At 39.7% G+C, this 18150-nt stretch overlaps 1 protein-coding gene across 1 annotated transcript in view; it reads right to left on the bottom strand.

The window, feature by feature from the left end:
- Positions 1–370: 370 nt before the first annotated feature.
- RRAGD (Ras related GTP binding D) overlaps positions 371–18150 on the bottom strand; it is a 70391-nt gene continuing 52611 nt past the window's right edge. Inside the window, exons 6-7 of the mRNA XM_075338406.1 lie at positions 16897–17039; positions 371–2894 (exon numbers count right to left, since the gene is read on the bottom strand). Of these exons, the coding sequence (XP_075194521.1) occupies positions 2743–2894; positions 16897–17039 (295 nt within the window). The 3' untranslated portion in view covers positions 371–2742. The remainder of the gene's footprint in view (positions 2895–16896; positions 17040–18150) is intronic.

The following is an 18150-nucleotide window of genomic DNA, read 5'->3' as shown; positions in this document are numbered from 1 at the left end:
CAGCACAGAGCACTTTAATCTTATTTAATTATGCATTGATTGTACTAATGTACAGTGACTCACATTTTACATACTTGTGCAAGTTTAGATATCATAAAATATAGTGCATCTGGCTATAAGTAGAAAGTAATAATGGTTATACTTATTACTGTATATCTTTGGATAATTTATACTGACCAGTGACTTTGCATAGCACAGAGTATTTTATATTTATTGATTTTTTTGTGCACCATTTGTGATTCAATATTTTGATGTATTTATTACTTTTCTATGTAAATTGAAATAATATATTATATAGTGCTGTTGTAATTGTAATCATATAATTCTGGTCTGCTTCCATGTCCCTGGCTGTTATTTTGTGGAACTTTTTTTTTTACACATAATTTTTAAAACAATGAATTTGGAATAAAAATTAATATTTTAAATTATCTTGATTTCCTAAGCTTCATTGGTCTGAAAACGTTACCCAGACCATGGTGTGAATTGTAGTGTATTGAAGCTTCACCACTTTTGTGGGAGCACATTGTTTAGGCATATTGTAATTAACAATGTATCATTACTCAACATGTAGGCTGAATCTTAAAGGGAATTTTTCATCCTCAAAACACAATTTAAATTCATCACAAATGACTTGGCCCATGTAAAAATCATACCTTTGCTGTATGAATTTGTCCCTATATCGTGAAAAAAGGTTATTGTTATTCTTTCTTACTAATTAGGGTACCCGGTACACCCTTAGTGTTGCTATGCAATGTTAGCGTACCTTACCACCCCATGAATTTGCATACCTTGTGTTGACAATGCGACTTGCCAAAATAAAAGCTTTTGTCTGAAGTACTGGTGATACACTTAGCTGGCTTACCTGGAGCCAGCACCGTTAAGGAGAAACTGATGTCTGCTTTCACTGACTGTTAGAGTTCTCACATTGAAGCATGCATCCACAGCTCTCTCCTCGTTGATACAGCTACTCCACCACTGTGGTGTGCGGCTGCAGAAGAGAGGAGAGATCTGTGGGTGCACATCCTGATCTAGGATTGAGCGCAGGTGCGAGCTAATGGCAAGCCAGCACTGTCACTTAGCAAAGAAAGATGTAGGGTATTCATTTTCGGGCGGGGCAGGATGTTGCACTGAAGCTGCTTAGCAATTTCAAGGGTAGAGTGAGCAAACTAAGTAGCATATACCAATACAGAGCCTTTTTTGCACAATTGCAGGACAGATGTAAACAATATAGATATGATCTTTATTGGGACTAAATAGTCTCCTCTGTATGACTGAGCTTAGTTTAAATTGTGTTTTGGTGATGACGAACTCCATTTACAGCATACCTGTCATATCATGTGGCTGTTCTTTGTGAGTACATGAGACATGACACCATCTTGGTCACTGTATAACTTGTAACCTGTATTTTCACCAGTTTGTGTCATTGCATGCTGTACTTCTAATGTTCATTTGCCTCTTTTTAGTGAGTGTAGACATTATACTGAGCAGTGTTTCTGTGACTTCAGCACTAGTGTAACTTAAAACAGAGTGGGCTTGATTCAGCAGTGCTTTATGCCAGTATTCCGCATAAAAAGCTTTAAAAAGTGGCAAAATTCAAGTTTGAAGTAAAATTTTGCAACTTTTGGCATTCTCACTCACTTTTTGCCCAGATCCAACAAAGTAGACTCGATTTTTGACCAGCTCCAACAAAGTAGATGGAACTGGCCAGGAAGGAGACATGACACCAGTTAGTGACAAATCTCTGAAATCAGGGTCTCTGTCCTTACATGATACTGCTCTCAGATGGAGTAGCAAAACCTGGTAACAGATTCCTTTTAACAAATTTGAATTTTAGCTGTTTTAGACTAAATCATAAGTTCATGATACAGAGGAGTGAAGTAGCTCATAAGTGGAGAAGGAAGCAGATTTCTCTATTAAGATATGCTACAAAGTTTCTTAAATTTGCTTGTACTATTAATTTATTCAAAGTTTGTTTAAACAACTGTAACCCCTTCACCTTTTGCATGTCAAAATAGAATCATAGTCAAGTTTCAAACAGATTAATTTCGGCATAATGCCAGCTCCATACTGTATGCAATATATATACTCTATCGGGTGGCATGTGTTTTGCGAGTACTGTATATTTATGCAACTAAAAGGGCCTTTTGTTAGCTTATGTTACTGCTATGCATTGAACACTACAGTCTCTTTCCTGACACTGCACAACAGAAATAAATGAATTATATGAAAATATCACAATCGTGTTCCAAAAATGTAGGCATAAGTAGATATGTAGAATACATTCATTCATTTAAATTAGCCATATAAAAGTGCATTATAACTTCCAATGTGCAAAAATACCTTTAACGTTTTTATTATAAAAATCAGAAAATCTAAAAAAATATCTGTTATACTATCCTCTTGTGTTTTAGAGTCGTATCATGTACATTGTGCAAATGTTTAGCAGTGTGCTACAACAAAGAAACAGGATACATTGGGTCTTTTAAACGACAGACATTACTGCATGCACCATGAATATGTTGTGTTTAATGTTTCCCTTATTTTACATGAGAGCATGGTGCAGTCTCCCTGTTGTGCCGATCAGGCGATATATTAACACTATAGATGACTATGATTGTCTATAAAGTAAGGTCTCTTGTGAAGAATCCTCAGGATTAGAATTATCCTTAGACAAACATTGGTCTGTACAAGAAAAAAAACGGATTCCCTACAGATTTAACAGCTTTCTCGAACTCTTCATCTCTATTTCGGAACTCTTGGTGTACCATTGGGGGCGGCTCTTCTGCTTTTTCGGATTTGACTCAGGTGTTTGCGAGATCTGAGCACTTTCACCCTTACCTCAAACACTTCCTGAATTGCCTTACGAAAGCAATGGAAATTGTAATCTATCAAACCTGTAAATAAAAGAAAAAAATAGCACTTTTTAAAGTTATGGTAACTCATATGATTACAAGAATCCAGTCATCAGATTCATGTTGTCCAAACCACAGGCAGCATATAGCAGAGCCTAGCTACATGATTATAGTCATGTATATCTTAGCTAGCTGGAAAGTATGTGCCTCGGCTGAGAAATCCGATGCGATCCTTGGCCATGTCCTCTCCACTCCAATCCATTTGTGCTGACAGGTCTCTCCTTTTGTACAAAAAAATAGTGAAAGACCTATCACTCAACTAGAGCGTGGTGGGGAGATGTCAACTGGCGAACCACCCCAGACTAGTCAGTCGAAGTACAAAATTCCTCGCCGGACTTTCAAAGCATGTTTACTCTAAAATCCTGCAGAGCTTCAGAGCAAAACATGTCGCTGCAATTGCAATGTCAGAGTATGATTCGTGCTACCCATAATCCGGGCAACATGAATCTGATGACTGTATCAAAACTGCAGCAAGCAGCCCAGTATGTGATACATCACTGTAATCAGGGTCTCTACCCCTACATTGTGCTGCTTTCAGATGGGGTCACAATAACCTGGTGATAGACTCATGTTATCCTCATTCAAGGTTTCTTACTTTTTTTATTTTCTTTTTCTTTTCAGAAGCAATGTAATATGAAAAGCCTCTAAAATGTGTTGCAATCAGTGATGCATGAGTGCACTCAGTCGAACATCGGGGTATGCTTATTACTGGATCAAGTATCGCTGGTGCACGAATACTATGCTCAAGTTCCTGCTCCCCATGTTTTGCGACTTTTCACAGCTAATCAAAATGCAGGGATTGCCTGCCATACATGGTAATGCTGTAGCCATGTTGACTTACTTGCATTACTGTGAATAGCCTGCACATTGCGTCATCGAGTTTTACATAAGACCCGAGGGTGCAATGCTAAGAACACTTCATTTCAGGGAAAGTTGACCTAGGAGGGAGAGCTTAGAAAAGAGCAGGCATATAGGCAGGGTTTAATCCAAAGCAGCGCTTCTATACTTTTACTGCTGCTGAAAACTAAAAAACTAAACCAAAAGTCCTTTTCATAGATAATTACTGCTCTCTCTTGTAGTAAAACATCTGTTACCTGCATTCAGTACAGGGATAGATGCTGGAGGAGGAATACTTTGGGATTAGAGCACTCATATAGGCAGGGTTTAATGCAAAACAGTTTTTCTATACTTATACTGCTGCTGAAACCTAAAGACAAAAGTCTTTTTTCAGGGCTAAATACTGTCCTTTATGGTAGCAAAACCACTGTTACCTGGATTCACAATAGGGATAGTTGCTGGAGAAGGGATAGCTTGGGATTAGAGAAGGCATAAAGGCAGGGTTTATTTAAAATCAGTTCTTATACTGCTACTGCAACTTAAACCAAAAGTACTTTTTAGGGCTTCATTTTTTATTTTCCCTATTAATACTGGAAAGTTTGCATGCATACAGTCATATGAAAAGGTTTGGGCACCACTATTAATGTTAACCTTTTTTCTTTATAACAATTTGGGTTTTTGCAACCGCTATTTTAGTTTCATATATCTAATAACTGATGGACTTAGTAATATTTCTGGATTGAAATGAGGTTTATTGTACTAAAAGAAAATGTGCAATCCGCATTTAAACAAAATTTGACCAGTGCAAAAGTATGGGCACCCTTATTAATTTCTTGATTTGAACACTCCTAACTACTTTTTACTGACTTACTAAAGCACTAAATTGGTTTTGTAACCTCATTGAGCTTTGAACTTCATAGGCAGGTGTATCCAATCATGAGAAAAGGTATTTAAGGTGGCCACTTGCAAGTTGTTCTCCTATTTGAATCTCCTATGAAGAGTGGCATCATGGGCTCCAAAACAACTCTCAAATGATCTGAAAACAAAGATTATTCAACATAGTTGTTCAGGGGAAGGATACAAAAAGTTGTCTCAGAGATTTAAACTGTCAGTTTCCACTGTGATGAACATAGTAAGGACATGGAAGAACACAGGTACAGTTCTTGTTAAGCCCAGAAGTGGCAGGCCACGAAAAATATCAGAAAGGCAGAGAAGAAGAATGGTGAGAACAGTCAAGGACAATCCACAGACCATCTCCAAAGACCTGCAGCTTCATCTTCAACAGCGCACGTTGCACAAGGAGAAGCTGTATGGGAGAGTGATGCGAAAGAAGCCGTTTCTGCAAGCACGGCACAAACAGAGTCGCCTGAGGTTTGCAAAAGCACATTTGGACAAGCCAGTTACATTTTGGAGGAAGGTCCTGTGGACTGATGAAACAAAGATTGAGTTGTCTGGTCATACAAAAAGGCGTTATGCATGGAGGCAAAAAAACACGGCATTCCAAGAAGAGCACTTGCTACCCACAGTAAAATTTGGTGGAGGTTCCATCATGCTTTGGGGCTGTGTGTCCAATGCCGGCACCGGGAATCTTCTTAAAGTTGAGGGTCACATGGATTCAACTCAGTATCAGCAGATTCTTGACAATAATGTGCAAGAATCAGTGACGAATTTGAAGTTACGCAGGGGATGGATATTTCAGCAAGACAATGATCCAAAACACCGCTCCAAATCTACTCAGACATTCATGCAGAGGAACAATTACAATGTTCTGGAATGGCCATCCCAGTCCCCAGACCTGAATATCATTGAAAATCTGTGGGATGATTTGAAGCGTGCTGTCCATGCTCGGCGACCATCAAACTTAACTGAACTGGAATTGTTTTGTAAACAGGACTGGTCAAATATACCTTCATCCAGGATCCAGGAACTCATTAAAAGCTACAGGAAGCGACTAGAGGCTGTTATTTTTGCAAAAGGAGGATCTACAAAATATTAATGTCACTTTTATGTTGAGGTGCCCATACTTTTGCACTGGTCAAATTTTGTTTAAATGCGGATTGCACATTTTCTGTTAGTACAATAAACCTCATTTCAATCCAGAAATATTACTCAGTCCATCAGTTATTAGATATATGAAACTGAAATAGCTGTTGCAAAAACCCAAATTGTTATAAAGAAAAAAGGTTAACATTAATAGGGGTGCCCAAACTTTTTCATATGACTGTATATAGTATCTACCTAATTTAAAATGCGCAAGGCGTGTGATAAGAAAGGGGAAGTGGAGTGCTGCTGATGGTGCAAGCTGAGGCCATAGGCCAGGTGAAACTGTGACTGCTGCAGGAGCACAACCAACACGCTCATGCACGAGACCTATCTTCTTGTCCAACTTTGCAGAGTTGTGCGGAACACCACTCTTGAAACCAGAACAGTGCGAAACGGTGGTCGGTTTAATGGCAGATAATGCATCCAGTATGTTTACCAGTACCACACATCTTTCTTCCTTACATGCATTATACTTGCATTTGCTGGCATCTGTATTCCCTGCAGGTTTTTTCAGCAAATCTGAACTCAAAAGACCATGTAAAAACACATGTACACACAGCCCAAAACTTTGATCCGAGCAGCGAACTGGGAGTCTGGAATGCGTCCAGACGTCTTCCACATGCTGTTCATCTTTCCAATTTAGCATTGTTTCTTATCAATTTCAGTGATTTTCCTACCCCCAGCCCTGTAAAACTGCTCGAGTTTCCCATTGACTTCCATTATATTTTTATAATTTGAACACTGAGCACTTGAGCATTTTAGTGCTCGCTCATCACTAGTTGCAATCATTTTACAAATAAAGTCACAGAATTTGAGTATTAAAGAGAATGGTGATACATTAGAAGATGGAAAACATCTTCATGTATTTGGGGAATTAGATAAAGCAACACTTTAGTTCTAGGTTTTATCTCAGAGCTTCTAACAGCCCCCATAATGCTTTGATCTGGATTAGCTCACACAATGTACTGCCATGAAATACAGATTATGTATTTTCTCAAATGGACTGGTCTGCTTCTCATTTTTGTATAAGATTTTCTTTTCAGATTAGAATGGGAGTTTGTACACTTTTATTTACCATAATAACAATATACTAACACTTTTCTTAAATTTCAGGGCTCAGGTACATAATTATATTCTGGATCTGCATAAGGTATTTATGTAAAAAAAAGCTCAAAGTATACAGCTCCTGTACATTATATGAGCATGTGCACTTTTACAAAGTGTTCTCTTTATATGAATTTTAAACAAATTGTTTTGTTTTTTTTCTTTTCAATGTTACATAGTTACTTAGGTTGAAAAAAGACCTAGGTCCATCTAGTTCAACCTTCCTCCACCAGTTCTACATTTAGTCACTAAGTCATTTATAACCAACAATGTTGTGTGTACTGAGGAAATCATCCAGCCCTTCTTTAAAAGCTGTTATAGTATCTGCCATTACTACCTCTTGTGGTAGGGCATTCCACAGTCTGACTGCTCTAACTGTAAAGAACCCTTTCCTATTTAGCTGTCGAAATCGCTTTTCTTCCACTCGCAGTGAGTGCCCTCTGGTCCTTAGTACTGTCTTTGGAAGAAATAAGTCATGTGCCAGTCCTTTATATTGACCGCACATGTATTTATACAAATAAATGAGATCTCCTCTGAGACGTCTTTTTTCTAAGCTAAACATATCTAACTTTTTCAACCTGTCATCATATGGGAGGCCTTCCATTCCTTGTAGTAGTCTAGTTGCCCGCCGTTGAACTGACTCTAACTTCTGAATTTCCTTTTTAAAATGTGGAGCCCAAAACTGGATCCCATATTCCAGATGTGGCCTTACAAGTGATTTATAGAGGGGTAACAATACATTGGGATCACGGGATCTAATACCTCTTTTTATACACCCTAAAATCTTGTTTGCTTTAGCAGCTGCTGCTTGACATTGAGTGCTGCTGCTCAGCTTATTTGTAATGAGAATACCCAAGTCCTTCTCCTGTTCTGTAGTCCCGAGTTTACTTCCATTTAATGTATACGCAGCTATAGGATTACTCCGTCCTAGGTGCATTACTTTACATTTATCAACATTAAATCTCATTTGCCAAGTATCTGCCCATTCTGACATCTTATCCAGATCTTTTTGTAATATTGTACTATCAAGGTCAGTTTTTAATATCCTGCATAGTTTGGTGTCATCAGCAAAGACTGACACTTTACTATCAATCCCATCCATAAGGTCATTAATAAAGAGATTAAAAAGAATCGGTCCTAGCACAGATCCATGCGGGCACCCCACTGCTGACTATAGCCCATTTAGAGAATGTACCATTTATGACTACTCTTTGTTTCCTATCTTTTAGCCAATTCCTTACCCAGTTGCATATAGTTTCCCCTAGTCCTTGCTTCTGGAGCTTTAGTATAAGGCTATTATGTGGTACAGTATCAAATGCCTTTGCAAAGTGCAAATAAATCGCATCAGCTGCATTACCAATATCCAGGTTTGCACTTACCCCCTCATAGAACCCCAACAGGTTGGTTAGACACGACTTATCTTTCATGAATCTATGCTGTTTGTCAGTTATTATATTTTTTTCTGCAATATATTTTTGCATGTCATCCCTTAAAATGCCCTCATAAACTTTGCCTACTACTGATGTCAGGCTTACTGGACGGTAGTTGTCTGGATCTACCCTATTACCTTTCTTAAATATTGGTACCACATCAGCAATCCTCCAATCCTGAAGCACCAACCCTGTTACAAGCGAGTCTAAAAAGATGAGATACAGCGGTCTGTTGATTATGGAGCTCAATTCCCTCAATATTTGTGGATGAATGCCATCTGGCCCTGGGGATTTGTCAATGTTTAATTTACTCAGACGTAGGCGTACTTCTTCTTGTGTTAAATTAATTATATCAGCTGGTGAACTTTGATTTTTCACTTGCTGAATGATCCCTGGTACAGTCAGTTCCTTGGTGAACACAGATAAGAAATGCCTATTTAATATCTCAGTCTTTTGTTTGTCCTCTATAACTAACTTGTTATTATATTTTAAGGGGCCAATACTATCCTTTGTTTTCCTTTTGGCATTAATGTATTTATAAAAGATTTTGGGTTTTATTTTAATGTCCTCGGCGATTTTTGTTTCAGTAGCTAATTTTGCTTGCTTGATTTCTTTTTTACATTTCCTATTGATATCTTTATACTTCTGAAATGCTATTTCTGTATTCTCAGCCTTTAAGATTTTAAACGCCCTTTGTTTTTGTTTTATTATACTTTGTACAGTCTTATTTATCCATAATGGTTTCTTTTTATTCCTGGATATTTTATTACCAGAGGGTATAATTTTTTTACAGGACTCTAGCAGTATATCCTTAAACTTACCCCATTTATGTTCAGTATCCCCAGTTACCATGACTTTGTCCCAATCTACACATTTAAGCTCTTCCCTTATTTTGTTGAAATCAGCTTTCCTAAAATTCCAGGTTTTAGCATTTCCCCTTTGAAATGTTCTATTGAATATTACTTTGAAGCTTACCATATTATGATCGCTGGTGCCCAAGTGCTCCTGGACCTGTAGATCTGAAATCGTATCCGGTCTATTTGGCAGGACCAGATCTAGCAAATTATCTCCCCTTGTCGGTTCATCTACCATCTGAGAGAGGAAATTCTCTTGAATAGTAGATAAGAACTTACAACTTTTAGCACAACCAGAAGATTCTATGTCCCACTGTATGTCTGGATAGTTGAAATCCCCCATAATAAGAACCCGATTATTATTATTAGCTGCCTTTTCAATTTGTTCCAGCATTTCACCCTCTATTTGTTCAGGTATGTTAGGAGGCTTATAGCAAACTCCAATTAGAATTTTTCCATTATTCCCCTCCCCATGTACATATACCCATACTGACTCTACATTGTTGCAGTTCCCCCAATGTCATCATTCAACACAGGTTTTAGGTTAGATTTGATAAATATACACACCCCACCACCTTTTTGTCTTTCCTGTCCTTCTTAAATGTAGTATAACCCTGTATATTTGTCACCCAGTCTTGGCTTTCATCCAGCCAGGTTTCCGTAATGCCCACCACATCATAATCCATGGTTGACATAAGAGTCTCCAATTCATTAATTTTGTTTTCAAGACTTCTTGCATTTGCCAGTAGACATTTAATACTATTAACACCTTTATTACTCCTAGCCTCCCTACGTTCCTTGCATGTCCCATCCCCCCTAATCCTTCATTGACCCCTACCATCTCACTATCGCTATCTGCTCTATCCCCTTATTTGCTCCACTTCCCTCCCTCCCCCCAGATCCTAGTTTAAAAGCTCCTCCATCTGGCTGACCATTTTCTCCCCCAGCACAGCTACACCCTCCCCATTGAGGTAGGTGGAGCCCGTCCCTACTGTAGAGTCTGTAGCCGACTGAGAAGTTGGCCCAGTTCTCCATGAACCCAAACCCTTCCTTCCTGTACCAATTTATGAGCCACGTCTTTATCTCCCTAAGCTCCTGGTGTCTTTCTAGTGATGCTCGTGGCACCGGTAGTATTTCTGAAAACATCACCTTGGAGGTCCTGGACTTCAGCTTCTCTCCTAGTTCCCTGTAATCATTTTTAAGGACCTTCTACCTGCCTCTAACTTTGTCATTAGTACCAATGTGCACCATGACCGCTAGGTTTTCCCCAGCCCCACCCAGCAATCTGTCTATCCGATCCGCAATATGACGAACCCGAGCACCCGGCAGAAAACACACTGTTCGGCATTCACGGTCTCGGCGACAGATGACCCTGTCTGTCCGCCTAATTATAGAGTCCCCTACCACCAACTACTGTCTGGGCTTTGCTGCACTCCTATTTCCCTCCTTCCTACAGCAGTCATTTTTCTGGTTGCTAGGAGCAACGTCCTGCTGTAGTGACCCTAGTCCTGGCCCTTCATTCCTAATATCAGCCAAACAGGCATATTTACTAGGTTGTGCCAGGTCAGGACTAGGCTCCCTGACACCTTTCCCCTACCTCTTCTTCTAACGGTTACCCAGCTACCTACCTCTGGGTCCTGATCTTCCCCACCTCCACCCTCCTCCATATAACTGGCCCCTGCCAGAGAAAGCTCAGTGAGCTCTAAACTCCTCTCCAGGTTTGCAATGCCCCTGAGTGTTGCAAGCTGCTTATTTAGATCAGTTACTTTGGCTTCCAAATATGCAACATGCTTGCATCGAGTGCAGACATATTCACCTTCGAACGGCTGCTCAAGCCATGCATACATCTGACAAGATACACACCTGATAGCATTGTCCATGGAGCACCTATTAAATGGGGATAAACAGTAAAGTAGAAAAAAAGAACAATTTTTTTTTCTTTTATGCCAGCGAGGTAAAAGCAAATAAATCATGAATAAGTGCAGTGGATATAAAAAGTCTAATCATTCCTGTTAAAATGACAGGTTGTTGTCATGTACAACAGTCAAACCAAGAATCAGGAAAAAGAATCATTTGAGGACTTTTTCCACTTAACCCATAATCTGTATAAATACATTGAGAAACAAACTGAAATCTTTTCAGGTGGATAAAGAAAAATTACTAAAATAATGTTGTTGCATAAATATGCACACCCTTAAACTAATACTTTTCTAAAGCACCCTTTGACTTGACAGCATTCATTCTTTTTGGTTAGTAGTCTAGCAGTATGGCACATCTAGAATTGGCAATTTTACTTTACCCACTCTCACTCTTCTTTGAGGGAGCGCTCCAACAGCAAGACAATGAGAGAAGAGAATTCCACAACTCTAACGCAATATATTCACCAGCAGGACTGGGGCACAACAGCACACAGACCAACACAGCCATAAATTATATTCAGCGTGGGAAGACAAATTCCACCATCTTAAAAAGGTAGGAAGTAAATGTGATAGGTTTCCAACAACATGTGATCACAGAGGTAACCAGCAGGCTAGCATACGTTAACTCTTGCTAGCCTCACTTTTAATGAGCACACAGCTGTTCAGCTCCCAAGCCTGCTTGTCTAACTCAGAAACACCAGAGAAACCATAGTGTAGAGTGTCAGAATCTGTAGTGTGAACAGCGTCTGATGACGCCATGACACTCGAGTTTTGAGCAAAACTTTGTATGATATCCTGCTACTGAAATACAGCTCCAAAGCATAATGCTGCACCTACAATGCTTCAGTATGAGTATGGTGTTCTATTGGTAATTTGCAATGTTGGCTTTGTGCCAAACATACCTTTTGGAATTATGGACAAAAAGTTCAACCGTGGTCTCATCAGAACATACATTTTCCCACATGCTTTTGGCAGACTTTATGTAGGTTTTGGCAAAACACAGTCGGGCTTGAATGTTTTTCTTTGTAAGAAAAGTCTTCCATCTTGCCACTGTATTAAAGTCAGGGACAGGACATACAGTGCCTACAAGTAGTATTCAACCCCCTGCAGATATAGCAGGTTTGATAAGATGCAAATAAGTTAGAGCCTGCAAACTTCAAACAAGAGCAGGATTTATTAACAGATGCATAAATCTTACAAACCAACAAGTTATGTTGCTCAGTTAAATTTTAATACATTTTCAACATAAAAGTGTGGGTCAATTATTATTCAACCCCTAGGTTTAATATTTTGTGGAATAACCCTTGTTTGCAATTACAGCTAATAACCGTCTTTTATAAGACCTGATCAGGCCGGCACAGGTCTCTGGAGTTATCTTGGCCCACTCCTCCATGCAGATCTTCTCCAAGTTATCTAGGTTCTTTGGGTGTCTCATGTGGACTTTAATCTTGAGCTCCTTCCACAAGTTTTCAATTGGGTTAAGGTCAGGAGACTGACTAGGCCACTGCAACACCTTGATTTTTTCCCTCTTGAACCAGGCCTTGGTTTTCTTGGCTGTGTGCTTTGGGTCATTGTCTTGTTGGAAGAGGAAATGATGACCCATCTTAAGATCCTTGATGGAGGAGCGGAGGTTCTTGGCCAAAATCTCCAGGTAGGCCGTGCTATCCATCTTCCCATGAATGCGGACCAGATGGCCAGGCCCCTTGGCTGAGAAACAGCCCCACAGCATGATGCTGCCACGACCATGCTTGACTGTAGGGATGGTATTCTTGGGGTCGTATGCAGTGCCATCCAGTCTCCAAACGTCACGTGTGTGGTTGGCACAAAAGATCTCGATCTTGGTCTCATCAGACCAGAGAACCTTGAACCAGTCTGTCTCAGAGTCCTCCAAGTGATCATGAGCAAACTGTAGACGAGCCTTGACATGACGCTTTGAAAGTAAAGGTACCTTACGGGCTCGTCTGGAACGGAGACCATTGCGGTGGAGTACGTTACTTATGGTATTGACTGAAACCAATGTCCCCACTGCCATGAGATCTTCCCGGAGCTCCTTCCTTGTTGTCCTTGGGTTAGCCTTGACTCTTCGGACAAGCCTGGCCTCGGCACGGGTGGAAACTTTCAAAGGCTGTTCAGGCCGTGGAAGGCTAACAGTAGTTCCATAAGCCTTCCACTTCCGGATGATGCTCCCAACAGTGGAGACAGGTAGGCCCAACTCCTTGGAAAGGGTTTTGTACCCCTTGCCAGCCTTGTGACCCTCCACGATCTTGTCTCTGATGACCTTGGAATGCTCCTTTGTCTTTCCCATGTTGACCAAGTATGAGTGCTGTTCACAAGTTTGGGGAGGGTCTTAATTAGTCAGAAAAGGCTGGAAAAAGAGATAATTAATCCAAACATGTGAAGCTCATTGTTCTTTGTGCCTGAAATACCTCTTAATACTTTAGGGGAACCAAACAGAATTCTTGTGGTTTGAGGGGTTGAATAATAAATGACGCTCTGAATAAACCTTTCACAATTTAAAAAAAAAAAATAAAAAAAGAAATAACATTCTTTTTTGCTGCAGTGCATTTCACACTTCCAGGCTGATCTACAGTCCAAATGTCACAATGCCAAGTTAATTCCGAATGTGTAAACCTGCTAAATCTGCAGGGGGTTGAATACTACTTGTAGGCACTGTATTACATACAGTGGCATACAAAAAGTTTTGGCACCCCTGGTCAAAATTACTGTAATTGTGAACAGTTAAGCAAGTTGAAAATGAAATGATCTCTAAAAGGCATAATGTTAAAGATGACACATTTCCTTTGTATTTTAGGCAATAAAAACAATTTATTTTCATCTTTTACATTTTAAAAATTGTAAAAATGTAAATGGGACAATGCAAACGTTTGGGCACCCTTGGAGATTTATGTGCTCAGGTAACCATGACGAAGGTTTCAGGCCTTAATTAGCCAGTTATGGTTATGGCTTATTCACTATCATTGTGAAGAAAGGCTAGATGATGTAAATTTTACAGCTTTATAAAAATCAAGCCTCCTCTAACCTTATGCCAAAAAACAGCAACGATGGGTTCTTCTAAGCAGCTGCCTAGCACTCTGAAAATGAAATGGTGGAAGCCAACAAAGCAGGAGAAGGCTATAAGAAGATAGCAAAACATTTTTCAAGTTGCCCTTTCCTCAGTTCAAAATGTAATTAAGAAATGGCAGTTAACAGGAATAGTGGAGGTCAAGATAAGGCTTTGATGACCAAACAAAATTTCTGTGAGACCTGCTTGCAGAATTGCTAGAGAGGCAAATCAGAACTCCCTATGGGACCAAAAAGACCTTCAGGAAGATTTCGCAGACTCTGGAGTTGTGGTACATTGTTCTATCATTCAGAGACACTTGCACAAATATGGCCTTCGTGGAGGAGTCATCAGAAGAAAACCTGTCCTGCGTCATCACCATAAAATTCAGCTTCGGACATATAAAAATTACATCTGAAGAAGCCTGATGCATTTTAGAAACAAGTCCTGTGGACCAATGAGGCTACAATATAAGTTTTTGGCAACAATAGTCAAAAGTATGCGTGGAGAAAAAAGGGCACAGAATTTCAGGAAAAGAACATATTTCCAACCATTAAGCATGGGATTGGATCAACCATGCTTTGGGGTTGTGTTGTAGCCAAAGGGGAAATTTTCACGGGTAGAGAGAATAATGGATTCAATTAAATTTAAACAAATTCTTGATTCAAACATAACACCATCTGTAAAAAAGCTGAAGTTGAAAAAAGGCTGGTTTCTGCAAATGAATAATGATCCTAAACACATGTCAAAATCCACAATAGACTACCTCAAAAGACGCAAGCTGAAGGTTTTACAATGGCCCTCACAGTCCCCTGATCTGAACTTCGTTGACAATCTGTGGTTAGTCCTGAAAAGAGCAGTGCATGCAAGACGAGCCAGGAATCATACAAAACTGGTAGACTCTTCCAAGGAAGAATTGATGGAAATCCCTGAAACAAGAATTGAAACACTTTTGGCTGGCTGCAAAAATTACTTACAAGCTGTAATATCTGCCAAGGGGGCGCTACTAGGTGCTAATCATGCAGGGTGCCCAAACTTTTCAATCTGCCTATTTTCCTCTTCTATTAATTTAAAAAGATAAAAGATTTCTTTTTTCCATAAAATACAAAGGAAATATGTCAACTTTAACTTTATGCCTTTTAGGGATCATTTCATCTTCAACTTGTTTAACTGTTCACAATAAAAGTAATTTTGATCAGGGGTAGACAAACTATTGCATGCCACTCTAAATATACGAGGAATATCGTGAAGGAGTTAAGGAGCATTTGCAATAATTGTCCAATTACCCTTCCCCTTTGAAAAAGAGGCAGGTACATTTTAAAGAACTGTAATTCCTAAACTCTTACTCCAACTAGGATGTGAATACTCTCAAATTGAGGCAGGAGTCACACTTGCGTGACTCATGCGAAGATCACATCACCCGAACTGGCTGGCCAGTGGCTCTCCTAACAGGATCGTGTCAGCCTCATGTATTTCTATGCAGCTGACACGCTCCTTTCAGGAGAGCCACTGGTCGGTCTTGACGATACAGTGCCATCCTTGTGTGAGTCACTGCAGCCTAAAGCTCAGAGTCTACACTTATTGATTATATAATTCTATCTTGAATGTGTTTTGATAAACAGCTAAAATGTCAAAACATATGTCATTGTCCAAATATTTCTGGACCCAACTGTAAACTGGGGTCTCTATTCCTTTGTAGTGCACTTACATAGTGCTAGGCAGCCCGCCTAGGCTAATAGTATGGGCTTAACTAATAGGCTGCTAGCCAAACACTGTGCACCTACATGTGTGAACGGCACCATATACAAGTCTATGTTTTGTGCAATTTTATCACCAAGCAATCACCATCTCCATGCATTGGTAGTTTGTGAGTGGTTGCTTCATTAGTGTTTTGTACCTGTTGCCTCCATCTTTATTAGGGAGCTTTGCTGCATCCTGTCAGTGCATTAGATCCTTTCGCCTGCGCAGGTAAAACTGCTGCCCTCTTGTTGCTGTAAGTAATTGCTGAATTTTTGGAGGAAATGATATTCCTCTTTTTTTTGCTTTTTTACAACTGTAATTATAGTCAACTAAGTGTGGTCCTCAGGCTGGATTCACATGAACGTAGGGCATCCGATGTGAGTGCATTGGATGAAATATGCTAATGACCCTCGGCTCCCACTGTGCTGCCAGCGTGAGCCGAGTGTCATGCGACTGTGATCCAATCCTGCAGCTGTGGAGAATGGGGCAGGAGCTGCAGAGGAGAGGGAGGGATTAATCTTCTCATCTACTCCATTGTCAGCTGATGCAATTATTGCACTGCACTTGGAAATCATCCAAGTGCAGTCCGATGTTTCACTCGCACCCATAGACTTGTATGGGTGCGGGTGACATGGCTCTTGCAGACAATCACAACATGCTGTGACTTTTCTCTCATCCAGAATCATTGACTAACATTGGTCCGAGTGCAATGAGAGATTTTCTCGTACTGCACTTGTCCGATTCATACGCTCAGTGAGCGCAGCCTCAGGAAGACTTTCAAAGAAGAGTTGAGAACTACGTCCACTTGGCTAATACGAATGAATTTATATACAAAGAACCAGGAGCATAGAGGCACAGAGGAGAAAAATAAAAACCAAGCCAGATTCAGCATTTCCACCAGATAAATAAAAATAATACACATTTATGTCAAATAGCAAGTCCTTCTTAAAGTTGCATTAGACATTTCAAGTTTGTCTTGATCAGAAAAATATATACCTTTTCTTTCAAAACTCTCTTCTCTCACAAAACACACAAGGGCTAGGAATTTAGTTACTTCTTTTAAATACAAAACCGTGGTATTATTCAATCTAATAATTGCCAGTGATTCTTTATCATAAGGTGTGCCAGCTCCTTTCAACCTGAAAGTAGAGAAGGAAATCGATTACGTCAAGTATGCACTAAAGCAAGCTACAAAAGCTGTATGGAGTCAAAAGCTCAAGACTGAAGCATAACCTTGGGCTCATCATAGGAACATAGCTAGTTCTCCAATAGCAGTATTGCAGATACTTAATGGCATATTCCAGATTTAGTTTTAATTTAATTTTATTTTTATATGCCTCTGTAAATAGAAATACTGTAGGCTCTGTTCACACTGCATTTCTGCAGTGCATTTGGAGGCTTCATCTGAATCCCCCTAAAAACTCAGATGGGATTTAGATGATCCCTGACTGGGCTATAGACCTTAATGACCTAAACGGAGTTCAAATAAACTGCATTTGTGGATTGTTTTTTCTAAAAGTGTCCCTTTGTTCAAACAGGTACAGAAGCATAGCAGATTATAATAACCCCTGATTCATTATTGTTGTTATTCCAATTTTTGGAATAATTTCCTCCTTTTAAATTAATTTTGTATTTGCACCTTTTTCGCTATAAGTTTTTCCCCGCTTTTTAGGCTATATTCACACATTAACTTTTTTGTGTTTTTTTACACTGATTTTTCATGAGTTTTATGCAAATTAAAAGCTGTTTTTTACAGTAGCAGCAAAAGCTATGAGATTTCGGAAATGTCATGCACACAATAGCTTTTATCTCCTTACTGAACTGCTGTGTTTATAAAAGAAGCAGCATGTCAATTCTTTAAGCGTTTTTGCAGCATTTTTTTTTCACCATTGAAAGCAATGAGAGTGCAAAAACGCAACTGCTGTGGGGGATTATACTCTGGGGGGTCTTCATTCTAATTTGAGAGCTTGTGGGGGCTCTCATATTGTGTGGAGATGATCATTCTGTGGTGGGGCATTGTTTGGGTCATCATTCTGTGTTTGGGGGCTGTGGGAGATAATAGTTCTTGGATTAACGTTCGGGGCTGTGGGGGATCACACTGTGTTGGGGGTACTGTAAGAGCCATCATATTGTGCTGAGGGGCTGTTGGAGATCATACTGTGCGGGGTCATCATTCTGTGTTTGATAGCTGTGGGGGATCATACAGTGTGGGAGAATTGTAGGGACAATCATACTGTGAATAGGTGGCTG

Source organism: Anomaloglossus baeobatrachus, chromosome 3 (assembly GCF_048569485.1).
Source record: "Anomaloglossus baeobatrachus isolate aAnoBae1 chromosome 3, aAnoBae1.hap1, whole genome shotgun sequence".
NCBI classification, from domain to species: Eukaryota; Metazoa; Chordata; class Amphibia; order Anura; family Aromobatidae; genus Anomaloglossus; species Anomaloglossus baeobatrachus.
The sequence above is the reverse complement of the archived record's forward strand: the minus strand, read 5'-3'. Positions and strand labels throughout refer to the sequence as shown.